Below are 20,821 nucleotides of genomic sequence, written 5' to 3' on the forward strand. Positions count from 1 at the left end.
GTACTCTTGTACTTAAGAAAAAAAAAAAGAAAAAGATTACGAAATGGCACTCTACTGCCTTTTATACAATCGAAAAGTAATGTTATTCGCTCGGGACGTCGGAATTGGTATAGGCACATCGGGCGACGTCATTGTTATTATCATTTCATTTTACGAGGTTCTACGGGATTACGTTTCCTTGTACAAAAATCATGATGATATTAATACGTGTATGTTTTTGCGATGTCACCTCGAATTTCTTTTGTACCTATATTTACTTGTAAAAAAATCGACTTAATATACCTTTTTTCAACGCAACTTATTTTTTATATACGTACCTGACACGTGAGGCCCTGTTGGTTTATCTTTGATCCGCCAAGTAGGTGCATGGGATGAATCATAGAGACAAATTACTTTTTAATAACTTTTTGCTTGAAACTTTGCACAGTGGGAAATTCTAGGGGTACATCGGGAGACTTGGAAATTTCCTTACCATCAAATAAAAAAGTATAATAATTAATGTCAAAGTTAAAGTGCTTTTGTTGGTGATAAACTTGTTTAAAGGAATGTAAAAAACCAAAATTTAAAACTGTATAGGGACGGAACAAAATATTGGTTGCCATACGATATTTTTTAGCTTTGATGTTTGAAACACACAAAAGTTAGGCGTGGCAATGTAAACACAATAAAGTCATTCGATTGGTGATAATTAAGCAATAAGTACAGATAAAGGCGTAATCATAATTCTTAAAAATGATGTTTCAATTCCCGAGACAACAATTTTTTATCTATCAGTGGAACCATCGGAAAAAAAGTTGTAAAGCTTCAAAGGAAATTTCGTTTACCGAACGAATGAGTAACTCAAGAGCGGGAGGTTGTAAATTTTTTTATATCGATACTTTTATCAAACACACGGAAATTTCATTACTCGAGTTCATAAGAAAGATACGAAGGCGCATGTACGTTTATCGAGAATCAGGAGACATGGTGTGGGGTTGTCAAATAAAAAGATTATGAGAATTTGAAGATTGGTACACATTTATTTCTTTTTCTGTTCGATCATCAGACAGTCTAAGAAGCATACAAAATTATTGGAATAAAAAAAAGCTCGTTCGTAGGCTTGAAGTAATTTTTTTGGTACGCCAAGTTCGATAAATAAAAAATATTAAGAGCCAACGACTGAATTCAAAAAAGAATCGTTTACAAAAACGTGTCTTGTGTGTTGATGGCATGATTACGGCTAAAGTGGTAATAAAATTACAGTAATAAAATTACATTTGCGTTTGCTGCTGTTTTTTTTTTTTTTTTTTTTTTTTCCTCTGAATCGAAGCGAAATTAATTGACATGTAATGATTTTACAAAAACACACAGATCGGTATAATCGGCAGTAATGAAGCTCAACTTTACTTTATTGATTTGCTCAAAGATGAACATTTGTTTGTCTGAATAATATATATCACTGATTGTTTCAAGTTAAACTTGAATGGCAGTTTTTAGTTTCTTTCGAAAATTGTCTACTTTTTTTTTAATTTTATTGAATTCATTAAATCTTTTATTATTTTCTTTTTAATTTTTAAATACTCTTGACCGATGATCGTTTTAAGGATTAAACTGTCCTATAAAATTTTTCGTTTCCACTTAATGTATTTACATGCCCATTACGTTCGTTACTTAAACTATATATTTCGCGCGTTCACTGTTGACATTCACTTGTTAAACTTTTTTGCTACTTTCTAATACTTTATTTTTTTATTTTTATTTTTGTTTTTACTTAATCAAATATTTCACATTAAATCTCGCGTTTTTTTTTAAAATGTGGATTCTCTCGTCAATCATCTCGCGCTAAACATTACAAAGTGTTCAACATGTACATGTACAAAGCTATATTTACATTATTTACATTTTGATGGAAATAAAATTAAAAAATAATAATAGTAGTTGTAATAATAATAATAATAATAATAATCGCTGTCCGAAAAATTTTTTCGGCAATAACGTTGCGCTTTAAAAAACCACCTAAAATCCGTTAAACAACGACTCATCGAAACATCGTTATGGCCGTCGTTACATTCCCCGTGAAAAAAAAAAAAAAAAAAAAAAAAAAACATGCATGCGTGCACGCATCCGCAGTACACAATCTCTTGCTCGCTTACATACGCGCTTCTATTACATCTTCGCAGGAACAAATTTCCTAAAAGATTGCGACCTGAAATTGTTCTCGCGATCACACCTTTTGCTCAATCTCTCGTTTCGATATACACATTATCAACACGCGAGTACACGCTCAAGTGGATGGAATGCAAAGCTTCATGTTTTTGTTTTATCCGTTAATTTATTTATATTTTCTTTTTTTCATTTATTCCTATTAAAAAAAAAAAAATAAAAAAAAAAAATCAACAGTTTCTAACACGAGACAACGTCGCCCCGTCGGCGACGGGACTACACACCTATATCCCCCGCTTTCTCTCGCCATATCTCCTCCGCTCGCTCCTTTTGAGAGGGTTTCGCGCTGCCACTGCCGCTCGTATCGAAGTGTCACTCACTATACGGAACATAAAAGCCCTCGCTCGCTTATCCAAACGAAAAATAAAAAATATTCGATCTTTCCTCGCGATGCTCCTACGGGTATATACATTTTTTCTCTTTTTCTTTATTCGTTTATTTTTATTTCTTTTTACTCCCAAGTGCGGTCACACACGCGTATACTCAATCTCTCGGAATCACACGAGCAGGGAACATTAACACACCTACAAAACGCCGTATATACGTGAGAATAGAGTTGGAGCGCAAACAAAAAGAAAACAATGTACTTAATGTGGAATCGACAGAGGTGGAAAAACTAAAAGTAAAGTAAACTGGCAATTCGAGAGTCTGCTGTACACGGGTACGCCAGGTAAGCACACATTATGCACCAGAATCGCGCGGCCGTATATGTACGTGGGAGTCGTCAAAGTTTATACTTCATTATCGCTGTTAAACAGACAGAATCAGCTTTGTTTTAACAATTATTACAGTCGTCGAGGGCGGCTGGGGTATTTAAATTTCCACCTATACAAATGGCGCTTACCTAGCGCACGCATACGTATATGTATATGGATATACACATGTAGAGGTAAGGATAAAGTATGCGCGGCAGAAAGTGGCACGATAAATGTGTTTGTGTGTGTATGCCTTCCGAGAAACGTTTAAATGACAAAAAGGAAACGGCTCGTTTGCCGAGTGGATTGACAACTGAAAGACACACTTTAATATGTATATGTATCGCGCGGTACAAGGCTACTGCGAGCCACTGCATGGAAAATTAAAATAATAGATAAAACGAAAGAAAGAAAAAAAAAAAAGGAGAGACAGAGAGAAGGCATTTGGCTCCACAGGATGGCTTTGCCATGCAGACGAGAGAGAGAGAGAGTGTACCACTCCATTGATCACAATATTTTCGCAGTTTTACACAACGAGATAATTTTTTTTTTTTTTTTTGTTTGTTTGTTTTGTTTTGTTTTGTCATAATTGTTCTATCTCATCGTTATAATATCATTCCTTACCGCTAGACCGTAGAAACGCTTACGAGTGCTAAAAAAATAAATAGCGCGCGGGATTATTCCTTGACCTTACATGCGAGTTAGATTAGACGCGATTAGGAGATAAAGATATTTATATATATAATATATATATATATACGCATTCTTGACATCGTCTTTATTCATTTGCTCCTTTTTTATTATTTTTTATTTTTTTTATTTTAAAAATAGTAAAAAACAGTGACTAAGTTTTCAGCTTGCCATCCCGACTCGCGTCGAGGATTGGGGCGCGCGCGTTTTCCTCCATCTCTCTCTTTTTCTTTCATTTCATATGCATATATACTTACACTCGCTACTTGTCCTTACTCACTTTCATGTGTCGCAAATCCATGCATCTTTTCCTATATATGCAATGTGTACACGCGCGCACGCACGCGCACACATCGAGGTGTATACAATATTTATATACCGTTGCCTAATATATATATATCTATATAGAATTTTTCTCTATATTTATATAATATTTATATAATTTATATTTATATGTATAATATGTATATGCACTTGTGCGTACTAGACACGAGAGTATTGTTTTTATGATGCGTTGTACTTACGTGTCTGGGTATGCCGGTGCCGGTATGTTTATAAAAATACACGAATTTTTGGGAATGGACGGGTGCAAGGGGAGATGAACTTGGAACAGCCGAGTTAGTTGCCTTGGGATATAGGTAAGTATTAAGTCTCGTACCTCGCGAGTCGTCAGGACAGAAAGTAAGGTCGTATAAGTATACAATTATACGGGGGATCGATGATCGGGGGGTGGGGGGTGGATACGGTTGATGGGCGATATGTCTCGTAAGCGTGTGCGGATCGGGGTGGCACTGCACACGGTGATGGCACACAAAGTGCTTAGCACTCGCTGTAGGACGGGGGAGCGAGGCCGCGCGCCGCGTACAACTCAGCCTGAGGCTGGAGGTGACAGACGACCGTGTGACCGTCCAGGACGGCCACGGTGCGCGTGTGATCCTGCTGCGGCCTCAACTGCTGCTCGGCCACCAATTGTTGTTGCTGCTGCTGCTGCTGCTGCTGCTGGTGGTGGTGGTGGTGGTGGTGTTGCTGCTGTTGGCGCCGGAGCCTCTCGATGGCCCAGGCAGCCTCGAGACCGCCTCGCTCGGCGTTCGGCGAGTACGGTATGAGGGGCCGGTGGTCGCCGTAGCTCCGGGACGACTGGCGCGACATGTCGCTCACCCTGCGCCCGTCCTCATCCGACACGTCCGAGGCCTGGCCCGTCGCTCGCTCGATCTCCTCGTACACGGGATCGTCCTGCGATTGCTGCTGCTGGTGATGATGATGATGATGGTGCTGGTACAAATGCTGGGGATGGTGGTGATGGTGGTGGTGATGATGCAGGTGGGCCGCCGCCTGCTGTTGTTGTTGCTGTTGTTGTTGGAGCTGTTGTTCTCGAATCTCGGTGTAAAAGTGGTTGTAGGGGGAGGTGGCCCTGCGTCCAGTGGTGGCGCGCGAGCCAACCTCCAGCTCGGCCAGGAGCCGGCGCTCGCGTGCCCTCAGCGAGTAACCCTGCAGGGTCATGGCGCTGTGATGGCCCGAGCCGGCGACCTCGTGCTCCAGGTCGCGCGCGTGCGGCTTAGAAGAAATGTTCTGCGGACAGCAAAGAAAAAAACACCATACTGTGGGATGCTGCTCCCGAAACCATGACGCGCGCGCGCGCGTGTGTGAATGCGCAGTTGTACAATATTTTTGTTGTGTGGTGGCAAAGGGCACTCCGTGGAGGAGGGAGAGAAGCATGCAGTATGTGTATAGGTATCACACGCGGGACTCGGGATGAGAGTTAACTGCCGCGGCAATTACACGCGTACGTACTGTTGGCCGCCCGGCTATTTACACGCGTGAAAGGGGGAGTTCCCATACGTAGGTCTTTCACTCGGGGATATATATATGGTATAGGCTCCGCTGCGGCAGATTGTCCGTCGAACCATACACAACAGAGCCCCGAGGATTAAGTAAGCGCGAAGGACCACACCCTCCCGCAACAATCACCGTTTACTCACATATACATACGTGTCACGTGTATACATTATAATATTACGCGTCACTCCAACATTATACACATATAAATAATTGTATTGTGGAGGTGAAAACGTGGCGCATTCCCTCATCTCGATGTGTAACGTACCAATGTTAGGTGTACACGTGTATATGATAATAATAATAATAATATACGGTAACGGGAAGAGGAGGACCGTGTGGCTCCCGGCGCGCGTGCATCTCGAACAGCGCATCCCCCCCCTCCTCACCCCTTTTAAGAGCTCCTGGGCCCGTTTATCCGTTTAATTGAGGCGAAAATGTCTTTTTGGCAGGTTGCGTGTCCGCGGGGACCCGGCTATAAATAATTGATAAAGCATTGACGCCCGCCGTACATACAGTAAGTGCATGCATATTATATACATTGAGATTAAAAAACGTATAAGGGATTTTACAGGTATATGCATTATATGGATGTGTGTGTGTATGCACTCTCGTCGTAAGTGCAGCCGAACGGAGAGGAGTATGTGTATACCTGTGTTGTAGGTGCATAGTGGCAGCGGAGAGCTCAGCATACCTACCTACTTATTGATCCCGTGAGAGATGTCAGGCGGCAGAAAGGAGGAAGGCGTGAAATTCAAGAGGCGTGAGTCAATCGATGGGAGGAGGGATATCCTCGGCGGGGACGAAAATAAAAAATGAGTAATGAGAAAGTAAGACTCGGAGGAGCGATAAGGTTTTAATGGATTTGCAAGGACGCCTCGATTTCTCTCGCCGAGGTGTGCTGTTGTTGTTGTTGTTTCTTAACTTGCAAATGCGCGAGACGCACCGCGACGAGTTTCAACATATACCTGCAGGTATTATATCTCGAGGCCCCGACTGCCACTGCGCTAATGTTGCATGCATCAGCAGCTAAGCGCGAGGAGAGGGAAAATAGCCGCAAGAGCTTCCAAGTGAAAGTGCACAAAAGAAGAAGAAGAAGAAGAAACAGCAGCAAACGAGGGATAAGAATGAGTAAGTAGTAAGAGGAGGAGGAGGAGGAGGAGCAGCGGGCGGTGCAGGCATAAGAATAAGCGTTTACATGCACAGAACTATGTGGAGCAAAGAGGGTCGAGGGAGAGGAATATTGTATATGGTATGGGAATACTACACAAAAAAGAGTATAACATGTATATACGAAGAAGAGAAAAAAAAGAGAACATCGGAATAAAAAATATAGGAGAGAAAAAAACAGAGAGAGAGAGAGAGAGACACTACACAACTTAGTTTACCTTCCACATGAGGTTTTTGTTAAGGGGTCCCCAGGTGGCAGTGCCCGATTTGGGGGTTTCGGGAGCCGGGGTGCCCGGGGTCAGGAAAGAAGAAGAAGAAGATGAAGAAGTAGAATTAGTAGCAGCAGCAGCAGCAGCAGCAGCAGCAGAAGATACGTGGTGTTGTTGGTGATGATGATGGTGCTGGTGGTGCTGGTGAGGTGCGCAGGGAGACAGAGCGTCCACGAGGTGGTGGACGGCTACCGGTTGCTGCTGCTGCTCCTCGTACTCCATCATGACGGGAGAGCCACCAAAGCAACGCCGGTCCCTCTGCTGCTGCTGCTCGTTATCGGTCGGCGTAGTCACCCCGGCTGTGGTGGTCGGGCCTCCCGTCGCCAGCAGGTACTGCAAGCCAACATTCATGTCTCGTGGTCCCTCCAAATTTCCCTCGGCATATTCTTGGCCATATATATATATATATATATTTATACCCGTGTATAACCGTATTGTATGGGGCACACGTATGTAGACGGGCGCGCGCGCGGGTGTACGTAACTATATTACTTTGTTGTATGTGTATAGAATAGGTGGGTATACCCTATTGAGATAGGTCACGCGAGCCGAGAGCCCCGGCCCCAAGCATATAACGCGTGTAACAACGCAGGGGAATTTCGATCGCGGCTCCGGGATTTATGATGCTCCTTTTTCGCTGCTGTTGCTGCTGATGCATCAGAGTGCCGGGGAGACTGTAAAGAGCGAGAGAGAGAGAGAGAGAGGGAAGGAAGAAGAAGAAGAAAACGAGCAAAGCGGGGGAGGAGAGGACGATGATACTGTATGCTCGCGTGTTGGCTCGCGTGCTGCTGGACAAGCGAAATTCCGGTGCTCCTTCTCTCTCTCCCCCCACGACGAATGAGCCGTAACGATAAGTGAGCCGATTTTCTTGAGGCTCCTCGCGCTTTACTTCCGGACTACGCTCTGGCCGGGCCCTCTCTCTCTACTGGCGCGCTGATTGCCCCCGACAGGGTCGACGGAAAGGGAAAAAGTGCCGAGGGGACGGGGGCACTAGCGACGGCTACAGAAATGCACTAATGAGAGCGCTCGTTAAGGGAATACTCGCGATTTATGAATTTTCCCTAACAATTACCTTTCCACCGGAGAAAGCCCTCTCTCTCTCTCCCGCGCTCTCGACGACTGAGAGCCTGACAAAGTGAAACGTGTCCTTAAGTAGAACTCGTTTTATCCCGCCTTTTATTAACACGTTTGCGTCGCCAACTCCTAACTCGTCTTTCACTCGACTTTTACTTTACTTTTACGTTTTTTTTGTCGGGCCTCTCTCTTTTTTTTTTTTTTTTTTCCCTTCTTATTTCCCTCCTCGCGCCTCAAATAAACTTATTAAACGAATTCCCCGAGTTTATTCGATGAAGAAATGCTGTTACGATGGTTTTTTTCTTTTTTTTTTACACGCGCGTCCTTTCTAACGTGCAACAACTTCGGGTGTTATTTCCCGTTTTTCCCGGGGTTCCTCTTCCAAACTGGGTACTCGTATATTCATAAACCCAGCTGCCGTGCACGGGGGAAAATGTGGGGCATTCTCCATGCGGGTATAAATTTTCGCAGCACGAAAAGCGCCGGAATTCATTGTACATCGGCCGCGCGCAGAGTCGTGTGTTTTTTTTTTTTTCATTTAGAGGTACTGCGTGCGTGGGATTCTCGCAAAAGGTGTGTGTGCGGACCATTGGAAATATTTCGTTGCGAATCGTTGGAGCAGAGGCAGCCAATTTTTTCGACAAGTACACAACAAAGTCGCGTGAAATATGAAAAGAGCAATTGAATTTGGCGAAAAAATGGCAACCGAAATAATTGGCTGACTCCCGTTAGTAAACATAATACATGTAACGTGTGCGAGTGTTGACCAGTGCTTTGTGTGAGCGTTTACGTGTGTGTACGTCACACTACGAATCTTCCAAAGACACAATGTCTTCAATTTTTATATCTTTATACATTACTTATAATATGTATACTCCTACTTATATACTATTATTATTATTATTATAATATATGGTGATAATTCTATACGTGTTTTATGTAAAAAAAAAAAAAATAAATAAATAAATAACAAATAAAAGTTCAAGTAAGAAGACAAAGTAGCCAACAACCGCCTAACACCAAACCCTGCTGAATTGTATGAAGCAGCAACAACAGTGAATTGTTATTACATTATTTGTTAGTAAAGCTCAAAAAGGACGTCACATAATTTCTACGCCGTATTTACAGTCTGTTTCAACAAAATATACTTATATGTTATACATGTACTCGTGTGATTGGAATGGAATGGGAAGTTGTTAAATCAATGGTACAGTGTTAGTGTGTCCATGTGCGTGTGAGTGTGAGAGAAAAAGCCTGCACGACTAAAAGGCCGTGACGAACTTGAATCTCGCCTCCCTCACCCCTCCCACCCCACTTTGATTCAAAGAGCCAAACAATTTGCACGAAACAAAGACAAGGTATGAAATGAAATAATCACGTACCTTGTTTTTTCTGTTCGAAATTTATAACATTAAAAACATGGTGATAAAAAATAAAATATAATAACAATTATGATAAAAATAATAATAATAATCATGGTGTAAATAATAATAATAATAATAATAATAATAATAAAAGTAGTGATGATGATATAAAATGATATTAAAGTTGTGAAATGTTACGCAGTTGCAAGCCGATAAGCAGATGTCCCGTAACATAAACCGTTTACGTCGAAGAAGAAAAAGAAAGAAAAAAAGAAAAAGTTGCGGAAAAATTACATCTCGAAAGAATCTTTGAAAAAACTAGAAACTTGTGCCAGGCTTTGCGCATAAGCTGCTTTTATCCGGTCAATGTTGTTCAAACTCGGCCTTCTCAATAGAAGAATGTTAGTATACAGTGAAAGAGTGCAACTCGAGCAAATACTCTAGTGGTATTGCAAGAAGAGGAAGAGGGAGGCAGACGACCGGGAAGCAATCGATTCGAGAGAAGGAGAGCCAAAGACAGGGAGATTAAAGTGTACACAGTGTAGAGAGAGAGAGAAAGAGAGGAAGAAACGTGAGTGAGTGTGAGAGTGTTATAAGCATACAATATAAAATATCAGCTAGCCCATGTATATAGAGAAGGTAGGTATATTGGATACAGAGAGAGAGAGAGAGAGAGAGAATGGTGTAGGTGGTAAGTGGAGCTGTGTAGTGTGTAGAGAGGTATTTATAATAAGTATTATTGAAGAAATAAGAGCTAGCTCGTACGGCTGGTTTGGTGCGTAAGCGGCGTTTGGATACCTTGTTGGCCACCGGGAGGATGCCTATTGTGGTTGCTAGCTGCCATGACGTGATACTGGTGCGCCGGCGCTGACGCGAGAGAGAGCGAATGGGCGGCCGGCGGCGCCGAGGGGCTCACAACAACGGCGCCGGCACCGAGGCTCACGCTTATCGGAAGATTCGTAGTGGTACAAGCGGTTGAGTTTACTGAGCGCTGGTGTAGCTGTTGTTGTTGTTGTTGTTGTTGTAGGTGGTGGCGATGGTTCAGGTAATGCTGTTGGTGGTGGTGGTTGTTGGAGATACCCACGTTGCTGTTGTTGGCGGCGTTGTGCGCCGAGAGCCCTGAGCTGTCGGTCATCGGGCCCGACGGTATGGACGATGTGTTGTGCGAGCCGTAATTCTTGCCACTGTGGCTTCCTGGGTGGGGGTTCGAGGCGCCCGGCCCACCCGAGCCCGAGCCCGTGCCGGAGCTCGAGCTTCCGTCCTTCGAGCACCTCAAGCACTTGGGCATCCACGAGTTCCGTCGGATGTATTTGCGGTACTCCTTGCGGACCTGCAACAATCACCATCGATCCCCCCCCACATTTACGCTTATCCTCGCTATTTCGATGAGTCATCCCTTATATGCTATTTACTTCCTCCTGTTTCGCGATCCCCCCGATGTTAACTTTTACTTTAAAACGAGTCGATAATTTTTACTTGGATGGCGCTATAATAACGCCAACTCTGTGAAAACATCAAAATTGTCCTATATTCCGTCTGCGGAGAAGAGCGATTGTTTGCCAGCCGTGGACAAAGAGTAAATCAAGCATCGATTCGTTTCAAAAAGTTAGATTGGATCAAGTTTTGAAGTAGGGGGGCCTCGGAAGTATCATACTATTACTCAGTACCGTCGACGCGAGATAAGTTTCTCGCCCGATTACCATGAAATATTACCTTGGACATTTCGGTTTGATTAATGAATTTTTTGTCCCCCATCGAAGTTTTAACTAAAAATGCCTTTTTTTCCACGCCCGTCTCGTTGAGACGGTACAGTGAGTTTTTTTTTTTTTTTTTTTTTTAAATTAAAACAAAAAACAAATCCAGTTAATAACCATAATTTATGAATTCGAGAAAAATAACATTTGGATGAAAATTAAAAATCGATTACTTTGAGATAGGGAAGAGGGGGTCTCAAGTAATTTTTTTTTCCTCCCTCGTAAATAACGTCGAATTAATGCAAAGTTAAACGAGTGTTTTTTATAGCCGTCAATATTTTTTCTCGATCCAGTCGAATATCGTAAGTAGCTTAAGCCTCATGATAAACAATAAATGGAGGAAAAAGACTCGAGTCTTACCTTTTCGTTTTGCACGCAGTGGAACACGAAAATAAACAGTCCTTGGAGACTGTTCAACACTGTGAAGATGTACGCCATGGCCAAGGTGTTGCGGTTCATGTACAGCAGGCCAAAGGTCCAGGTCAGACCCAGCAGGAACACTAAGACGATTGCGCCCCTCAACCACACCCTAGCAAATTTCAATTCAACGTTGTCCCACGTCATTAATCGCGCTCGTGATTTTTTTCTTTGTTATTATTTTTTTTTTTTTCAGTTAAACTACTGTAAGTATGTAAATTATTGTGAATAAAATGTTAAAAAAAGAAAAAAGGTGAGGAGTGACTAATGAATGACTAATGTGTCCTAAAGATGATGTGAAAACAAATTTCTACTCATGCTTTTCGGGTAAGATAATGTAATGTACTACGGGTACGGTTACAGCGTACTACATCATTCAAAAGTTTAACGACTATGAATTAGTTATGTTAAAGTGGCGTCTGAATATTTCATCAAAGCAAACGTTTTAACGTATTACGCGATGTTGCAGAATCACGGAATTAATTATTGAAAAAAAAAAAAACACATGTTTCGAGAACAACCTCTCACGTCAGTCCAATTAGCGTGCACGTAAATTACGTATGATAAAATTGGCTCAAACAAACATTTTACCAATTAGGATTGTACTTATGCAGCCACGCATGTGTTTTATGTTTCAAATTGGTGCAAAACTACAAACCAGCGTGTGGATTATGTGCAAAAACCTTCTTTTTTTTTTTTTTTTCTCTACGGCAAGAGTATTTTTGATGCAATTAGTAATAATGATGAACAAAAAAAAAAAAAAAAAAAAAAAAAGTAATGAAGAGTGAAATGGACGAGAGAGAAAAATTGTGTGAAATTAACGATAAAATTGTAAATATATATCTTACAAGTGCGCTTGCAATTTGTTGGGAAGAGCATTTTCTTCCTTTCCACTACCAAGGAACCACGCCATGCAGAAGAAGGTAGAACAGTGTGTAGACAGAGGTGGGTAGTTTTAGTTTTGTTTAGTACAAAAATGAAAACAAGACAGTAATTGTTAGGCGAGTACACCGACACCACTAGTATCATTTTTTTTTTTTTTTTTTTTTCTACATAATATATACATTTTATCATCAACTATACATCTAACGTACGTATTAATATTGTTGTTTAGCTGAATTTTAGTTCCACTGGTAATAATAACACGCACCCTTCAACACAACATCCATTTGCTTTACTGATACGTAACAGTACAAAAGATTTATAAATCTTCCAAAAAAGTAAAATAATGGGGACAATGAAATGCCAGTTTAATCGAAACGGGCATGGAAACAAAATACCGCGCGAGCGTAATTATTACATCGGTTGTATTGTACATGAAAATAAATCGCACGTAAAAACCCGAATACGTTATGTAATCGAAACTAATAAACATAACGGGAATATCGTGAACGTAATGATTAAATTGCGAGTTTTACATACAAATGGCATTAGTTCGAGACAATGCGATCGATGTGTATGCATTAATTATTCCCATCACGAGAGAGTGGCTTCGCGAACCGACTACAACCAATACAATGTATGTTTATTGCTGTTATTATAATTATTGTTACTTTGTATGAATTGTTAATTCGAAGTAAGTATTGCATACAAATTTAGTACTCGTGGTTATTTATGTGCAACGATAGTGTATTTATATTTAAGTGCGAAAATGCAAAGTGACGTCGTACAAACCTAATAGACTTTTGAAATAAATGGGATACAGAGCCGATACAAAAAAAAATACGGTGTCAAGATAATAGCGGTACAGTTGGCGAATAATAAATACAAATAATAATAATCACATCGATGCGTGTGAGTATATATTGGGAGATTTGTTTTTTTTTTTGTTTTTTTTGTTTATCTGCATGAATATAGTGTGTAAGTAACAACAAAAAGCTTGACTAAAAAAGCATCAAAGGAGAAAAAACTATTTCGAAAACTACTTGAGTCGAGTTTCGTCATTAAAATACGTGTGTATAGTTATGTATATACGTATATACATGGACGTAGGTACACGTTGTTAAAAGCAACGGAATCTCTTGAGTATGACAAATTATAATACACGGATGTAAGCATTATATGAGTGATATATAAATTCTCCGAACGATAAAAGAGGCCGTAAGGCATCGCGGCTCAAGATTCAAGGTCGAAATTGTCTCTGTCGTAACGTGCTCCGTGGCGCGGCGCGCGCGAGTAGTGTGATTTTTTCACCTATTAATAAACTCTGTCTGACTGACTGACTGACTGACTGACTGTTACACACGGAGAAAGAGAAACTCAAGAAAGGAGCCGTCACTCTTGGGTATCGACAGACAATAAAATGGTAATAATCCATAGGTGTGTACTTTTCACGTCATCGGATGCGTGTATACTGAATACAAAATAAACCAGCTAGACGAAAAAAAAAAAAAATGTATATACATATACATATGTATGTGTGTGTGTGATTGCGCACTCGTGTGTATGTGTTACAACTTGGTCAAACAAAACGTATGATGAATCGAGGAGGAGGAGGAGGAGGGCTTACCTTGCACTTGCCAGCCGTGAGTGCTCTTTGCTCTTCATCGAGACGGTCGTGTTGGCGTGCCTGCACATCATGTAGATCGCCATGGATAGGAACACCAAGTTTGCCTAAATTGTTTGGATGCGAGTGGGACAGACAAAAAAAACAAAGATTGCACAATTCAGTGTCATGAGCAGAGGCTAATGGTAAATGGAAAAAAAAAGAAAAAAAGAAAAAAGAAAAAATATATACGAAACAACCATAATGATGATCATTTGTAACATCAGCTGGGAATCCAGCAGAGGAAGTATTAAAAGGAAGGTATGGTATAATATAATACGAGAAAGAGGGAAGGAGGGGGGGGGTGGTGGAAAAGAGAACGGAGTGAAAAATGTGCCAATGCGAGGTTGAGGAGGAGGAGGAGGAGGAATAAATGAAAGAGGAACGACGGACGTACCAGTAAGACGAGTATGACTGGTCCCACGAAGCTGAATATGAAGTAGTCTTCCGTTTTGAGCCAACAGTAGTGCTCGGTGCCGTAGCCCTGGGGATTAATAACGCAGGAGGCCGCGACCACGAGCAGCGGTAGCCCATACGCGGACAGATAGTACCAGCGCAGCCGGGACTTTTCTGCCTCGAAGACCTCGATCAGCATGACGTAAATCTGAAAACCTGCGGGCAACGAAAGACGACGAAACGGTGAATAGCCGACAGAGCTGTACGTATATAAATAGAGTCACATTACAATAATACGTGTACGTATAAACACGGGGCAGGCGCTTGCGGTAAAATATTCATACTCTGCGTGACTATATATATACACGTTGATATACATAGGGTCAGCGCACATCAGAGAGGAGTTGGAAAAAAAAAAAAAATGTGCCTTTGAGGGCTTACCTTCGAGGAACATCCAGGCGAAGGCGCATAAAAAGAAAAAGTGCAGGAGACCCGCAACGACGCCGCAGACTATCCTCTGGCTCGTCTGTTCGATCCCGCAGATGAAAAGGACCTCTGCGATGAGCAGGCACACGCACAGATTTTTATGAATCGTCGTCCTGTCGGACTGCAAAAAGCCGTACCAAAAAAAAAAAAAAAAAAAAAAAAAAAGAGAGGCTCGTTTTATACACTTTATCTTTATGAAGCGTTCCCGAATAACGCATCACGGCAGCATTTCTCTTTTTTCCTTCCTTCATCTCCCTAAGTGCATGGGCCGGGAGGGGGAGGCCGAAGGAAAGAAAAATACGCACGCACGGTACGTGCTTTTAATGCCTGCGTGTGACGCCTTTGTTTCGAGTTGTTATAAAGTATTGTTTATTGAAAAACCAAAGCAAAAAATGGCACCTTCAGTCCTCGGAACAGCTGGAAAGTGATGATAGCGAGTACCAGACAGACGATAGAGACGCTGCAGCCGACGTAGGTGATAATGTGCAGGGCGAGCTTGTTGGCCGGATCCAAGGCGACCCCGTGGACGTCCATGAGGACAGCAAAGTTCGTGAGGTGCTCGCACTCGCACACGCTGTGCGTCCTGTTGCTCTGCTTGAGGTAGCAGCCCGTCTTTGACCAGTCGCTGCAAAATGCGTCAAGTGAATTACGAGCTTAGTCAAATCTCACTCCGACCACCCCCCCCCCTTTTTTTTTTTTTTCCATTCCTCTCGAAACCAGTTTCATTATACTGCAACAGGGTGGAAGCCTCTTTCGTGCATTCCGCCCCACCTCTCCTCCATTTTTTCCCTTTTCGATTTTAATTCGCTCTCCTTGGAGCATCTCTCTCTCTCTCTCTCGAATAAATTTTACTTCGTTTTGCACCGACGTCTCTCTGCAGTTTCCCTCTGATTGTTTTAATTTACGATGTTTAACGAGTGTGTCGGCGGCACATCGGCCATTAAAACGGGGCCAGTTGAGCGGCGGCGCATTAATTGATTGCATTAGAGCCCCGTAGAAAATGACTTGTGCCGGAGGAGGAGGAGCTAGTTGAACTGCAATAAATGATGCCATGTCGTTTATCAATCAACAGCTGTTTGTCTTTTTTTTGGAACCCCAAAGCCAAAGGTTATTCGATTCTACAAAGAATCCGTAGAAACTACGAGCGGGGCAGGGAGGGCACTCGACGAACCGGGTCGTCATCGTGAATTTTCAATTACACGAACGAGCAAAGAGGAGCAGCGGCGGCAAATTAATAAGCCGATTGAATAAATGAAAAATAAAAGGGGCGGCATTCAGATTTCCAGCTGGCCCCGTTTCCGCTCCTTTTAAACTTTAACGCGCAGATATGCACGCGCGAAACACACGCGATATTTATTATAATACTCGAGGCATTAAATTCCAAAAGTGCGAGGGCACATTATGCACGCATTAAAAAAAACGAGCGTCCGCGTCTCTGCGCGCGTGGTGTACGAAAAGAAGAGAGAGAAAAAAAAAAATAAACCAGGTCTCTTCCTCTTGGGTGCAAATTTTTAAAGCACACACACACACACGCTCGCACGAAATTCAAAGAGCTCGCAGTACGGGCTGAAAACATCGGGGGCGAATGAAAGACGCGCCACGCGCGCAATAAAATTAAACGCCCGTTTAAAGATGTTCAATGGCAGTGGGTAGCTCCTCGTGTGGTTGGTGGCTGCCCTCATTAATATGACGTCTAATTAGGGAAACAGCTCCGTTCGCCGGGGTAATTGACAATCGCTCACCCGGTGGAGGCGAGAATCGAGTATACACGAGGCTGATGAATAATGAAACGGTCTCTTGGATGAAAAAGAAAAAAAAAAAAAAAAAAGGGTCGAGGGTTTACGTGGAAAATGAGCGTACCTCTTTGGGATGTCCCAGTAGACGCACGTGGGATTGGTGACGTTGTCGAGCTCGAGGTGCTGGAAGTACAGCCGTACCGGGTGGCCCCTCTTCAGCGAGACGTTCCTCCTTTCGTGGAGGGACACCGACACCACGTGGCTGTTGACGATCCTGCTGCCGTTGGCCGTGGAGTCGTCCACCCTCGGAGGGAGGAACTTGTGCACGCGTTTGCACGTCATGAAGACGATCTTCACCTGGTCTCTCTCGGCCTGACTGTCGATCAGAGCGGCCGTCGGCATTTCCACCTGGACCTGCGACCAATCGTTCCTCAGCTGGTCTTGCCTCGGGAACATCACCGTGTCCTTCTTCAGTTGGCGAGCGTCCCCTACCCACACCTCCATCACTGAAGCACAAGAAACACAGGGACAAGGACAAATGTTATTGTTCCATTTGGTCATTGTATAGCGGTGGACAAGGAAAAAAAAATGGGGGGGGGGAGAACTGCTAGAGATCGTGGTTCAACTGCAGTTAAGATTACCAACAACTGGATTCACTTTGATGCAATGTTACATGGAGCGGGTAACGAAAATAACTGTATTAAAAAGGTGTGATGCACACTCACGTATATTTGTGACGTCGTAGGTGACGTTCCTCTCGGAGAGAAATCCATTAATCTCGAGGCCCTCGAGCATCTTGACGGCAGACTTTGTTTGGCTCTGGCGGCTCAGGTCCTCCCAAGCATCGGCTCGTTTTTCCTCCAGTAGATTACTACCCGTGGTTACGACGCCCTGAACCAGATCGTAAATCCGATCCTCGCGGGACAGGGGCACCTTGGGCATGCGATCGGCCATCAAGCCCATGATGTTGACCGTGAGGATGACGTCGCCCCCGTAGAGATCGTGATCGTGGGTGACCTTGCTCAGCGTCCCGCTCGCCTTGACGACGTCGTCTCCCCTGTTGATGTCGTTGTTGATGCTCGTCAGCCAGACGCTCTTGCACCGGCTGAGGTCCGGCGTTCTCGGGTGCCAGACGGCCGTGTTGGGCCTCTCGGGATCCTCCGCGCACGTCCAGTTGGCCATCCCGTTGGTGCCATCCGGGCACTTTTGTTCCATGGAGGCGCCTAGCCGTGTCGCGCTCCACGACAGCTTTCGCACGTCCCTTCTCTGGCACATGGGATCTCCGGCGTTCCCTGCGCAGAGCACCAACAGTCGGAGTGTCGAGTACATACATCAACGGACGGACACGCGGGAAAAAAAAAAAAAAAAAAAAAAAAAAGAATAAGAGAGAGAGCAAAGTGCATTATACTAAATAACCAGTACGGGGCTCATGCAGCCGCGCCCACGCTCTCTCTCTTTTTCGACGGCTAATGCATTAGCGACGATATTTCCTACATTTTAAATGCACGCGCGCTCGCTCTTATCTAAAAAGCTTTGAGAAGTTTTTCTTCCTCGACGCTCGCGCGCGACTTTCAAGCCTTTCCTCTCTCTCTCTCCCCGTTCTCCTGACCACCTCTCTCGTCTTCCTCTTTTTTACTTTTGATATAAAGAGAAAAGTTAAGTGCACGGACAAGATCAATTAAAAACTCGTACGGGCAGCCAGCTGCTGCGGGGCTGATAAAAATACGTAATTTATTACTAATGATCGGCTTACGGGAGACGCGCGCACGCGGCCACGTATACCTGCCCGGGTACAATAATTCAAGACGCATGTGCGTGACGTTTTTTTTTTCTTCTTTTCCTCTTCTTCTTGGCTTTGGTGACACCAAGTTATTTGGGACGCGATGATTTATTTAGGGAAAAACGGAATACATTCGATACCATCTATTGTTCCTCCCTTCCCAAACACACTCGCGCCTAATGGCGTTACCGAAATAAACTATATACACGAGGAACGGCCTATAGTAGTTGCAGGATGGACAGGTAAGACGTGTCACTTTGAAAGAAAGTATACATATCCGCAGTAGCTGCAAGACACCATGGCGTACATGTGTAAGCAGGTGTAGATAAACAAGTGGTATATAATATATAATAGAACGACAAATGTTTGACAAGATACTAATCGCTGGGAGAAAAAGAAGTATAATCCGTCGCTTGAGAGAAAACAGAGTGACTTTGGCGCGAATATCAAAACACGTCCGAAAAAGGAGAGGAGATTCCGGTGGTTTTAACCAAAATTATTTATCACGGCTGGAAGACCCGTTAAAGGGATCATCTCAAAGCCCCAAGAGAGAGAGGTCGAAGAAGGAAAGAAAGAAAGAAAGAAAGACCCATAAAAGGGGAGAAATACTCCCGGGCTTTTGGGCTTTAAATTTCTCTCCTCCGCGCTCTCTTTTTTTTTTTTTTTTCTCTTTCTTCTCTTTTCTCCCGCTTGCTAATAGTTTTCTTACATTTGTTTTCCATTCTGGTGACCGGTGCAACGACAATCATAACAACAAGGCGCTACATCTTTCGCAACAAAAAAAAAAAAAAAAAAAAAAAGAAATACGTGCACATTAAACTGTGAGATTAAAAGGTAAAAGCAAAAAGGGTGGACGAGAGAGGGAGAAATTTATTGGCGTGTAATAATCCAGCGGCGAGGCGTACAGCTCCTTTTTTCCGCGAAATTATAATTCCATTTGAGCGCGCCTATACGTGGGATGTACGATATTATCACGTGTACCTACAGATGGAAAGAGAAAGTCTACACTAATGTACACGGATGGAGCGATCTTTGCCCGCGGACAGCACCTCGCGGTGATGGCGACAAAAAACGACGTAGCTCGGCCCACTGGCTCCCGGTGTGGGAGGTACGGTGTTTTTTGTTGCAACGCTCGACAATCGTGTATATACCTATACCTATACCTATGATGCCCGTGCTCTTTGAAAACACGAGCGCGAATCGAGCACGTGGAAACTCGTGTTTGTTCCCTCGATTGAAATGAAATTCGGGCTCGGCAAACTCGGGAGAGCGAAGGTACTTAGCTGCGATGATTAATGCGCCAAGTGTATACACACGAGCGCCGACGTTGCCGAGTATAATATAGGCAGCCCAAGCTCTCACGCGCTTGTATGTAAAGAACCGAGTCGGGCAAACGAGGAAAAAAAAAAAAAAAAAAAAAAAATATCGCAACTCGGAAATACCTTTGGAATTTCAAACCGTAACAACGCGGCCCGAGAAGTTTTTACTCGCTCCGGTGTATAATGAGAGATTACGAGCGAGCTTGAGCTCATAACGTCGACTCGGCGAATGGCCGATCGATTGTTTTGGTTGACGTATAGGTAAAATGTAAATTAAAACATTGATGAAGGTGGTGGGTCTTACCTGGCACGGGAGTCGGCTCCTCGGGTTCCGCAGCCGGGTAGTCCGTCGTGGTGGAGAGCCGGTAAGGCGGAGCCCGCGAACTTTGGTACCCCGTTGACGTCGGGATGCTGCGAACAAATAAATATACCGTGTGTACTCTCTCTCTCTCTCCGTCTCTGTCCGTATAGGATACACATTCCCTCTCCGATGCTGCATCAGCGAGGCAGTCTCTCTCTCTCTCTTTTTTCTCTTTCTTTCGCTCCGACCGAGCGCCTGCACGGCACGTATACACCGCATACACACATATATATATACCCACTGCATGGCATTCCTTTACGAGAGCGTATACGTTCTCTCTTATGGGATTTCTTCAATCTTTTGTTATGCGCTCTGCTCCTATATGTGTGTATATGGGCACGAGAGAGCAGAGTAAATGGGGGGGAGGGCGACGATTGCGTGGGGAGTAACTGTCTTTGTGAAAGTAGCAATTATTTAGCCGAGAATTCAGATTTTGTATTCAATCTACGGTGCGAGTGTGTGTGTGCACGCGCGGCCACACTCTGGTAAGCTCTTACCGTGCAAGGCTCCGTTCGTGCGATTGGAAATTCAAAAGCTACGGAATTCCTGGGTTGGCAGCGCCGAGTTGACTTCAATTTCCCGACGCGATGAATAGAACTCATTTCTACGATTCTTTTATCTATTGTCTCCTCCTCCTCCCCCCGACTCTTCCTGGTCGAGAGATTATAATATAAGTGATGGGGGCCGAGGAGTTTATTAAATATGACGTACTTACATTATCGGGCGC

The 20,821-nt window shown here is 43.5% G+C and overlaps 1 protein-coding gene across 1 annotated transcript in view; it reads right to left on the minus strand.

Moving 5' to 3' along the window:
• Nucleotides 1–1,016: 1,016 nt before the first annotated feature.
• The window catches only part of LOC106640129 (Calcium-independent receptor for alpha-latrotoxin), a 43,868-nt gene continuing 24,063 nt past the window's right edge, over nucleotides 1,017–20,821 (minus strand). Inside the window, exons 6-17 of the mRNA XM_089588830.1 lie at nucleotides 20,038–20,144; nucleotides 17,360–17,926; nucleotides 16,759–17,140; nucleotides 15,298–15,523; nucleotides 14,854–15,019; nucleotides 14,414–14,628; nucleotides 13,981–14,084; nucleotides 12,320–12,364; nucleotides 11,415–11,583; nucleotides 10,066–10,630; nucleotides 6,812–7,215; nucleotides 1,017–5,156 (exon numbers count right to left, since the gene is read on the minus strand). Of these exons, the coding sequence (XP_089444956.1) occupies nucleotides 4,407–5,156; nucleotides 6,812–7,215; nucleotides 10,066–10,630; nucleotides 11,415–11,583; nucleotides 12,320–12,364; nucleotides 13,981–14,084; nucleotides 14,414–14,628; nucleotides 14,854–15,019; nucleotides 15,298–15,523; nucleotides 16,759–17,140; nucleotides 17,360–17,926; nucleotides 20,038–20,144 (3,700 nt within the window). The 3' untranslated portion in view covers nucleotides 1,017–4,406. The remainder of the gene's footprint in view (nucleotides 5,157–6,811; nucleotides 7,216–10,065; nucleotides 10,631–11,414; nucleotides 11,584–12,319; nucleotides 12,365–13,980; nucleotides 14,085–14,413; nucleotides 14,629–14,853; nucleotides 15,020–15,297; nucleotides 15,524–16,758; nucleotides 17,141–17,359; nucleotides 17,927–20,037; nucleotides 20,145–20,821) is intronic.

This window comes from Copidosoma floridanum, unplaced genomic scaffold (assembly GCF_036245765.1).
Source record: "Copidosoma floridanum isolate Cflo_tuat_1 unplaced genomic scaffold, Cflo_Japanese_pri ptg000007l, whole genome shotgun sequence".
Taxonomy (NCBI): domain Eukaryota; kingdom Metazoa; phylum Arthropoda; class Insecta; order Hymenoptera; family Encyrtidae; genus Copidosoma; species Copidosoma floridanum.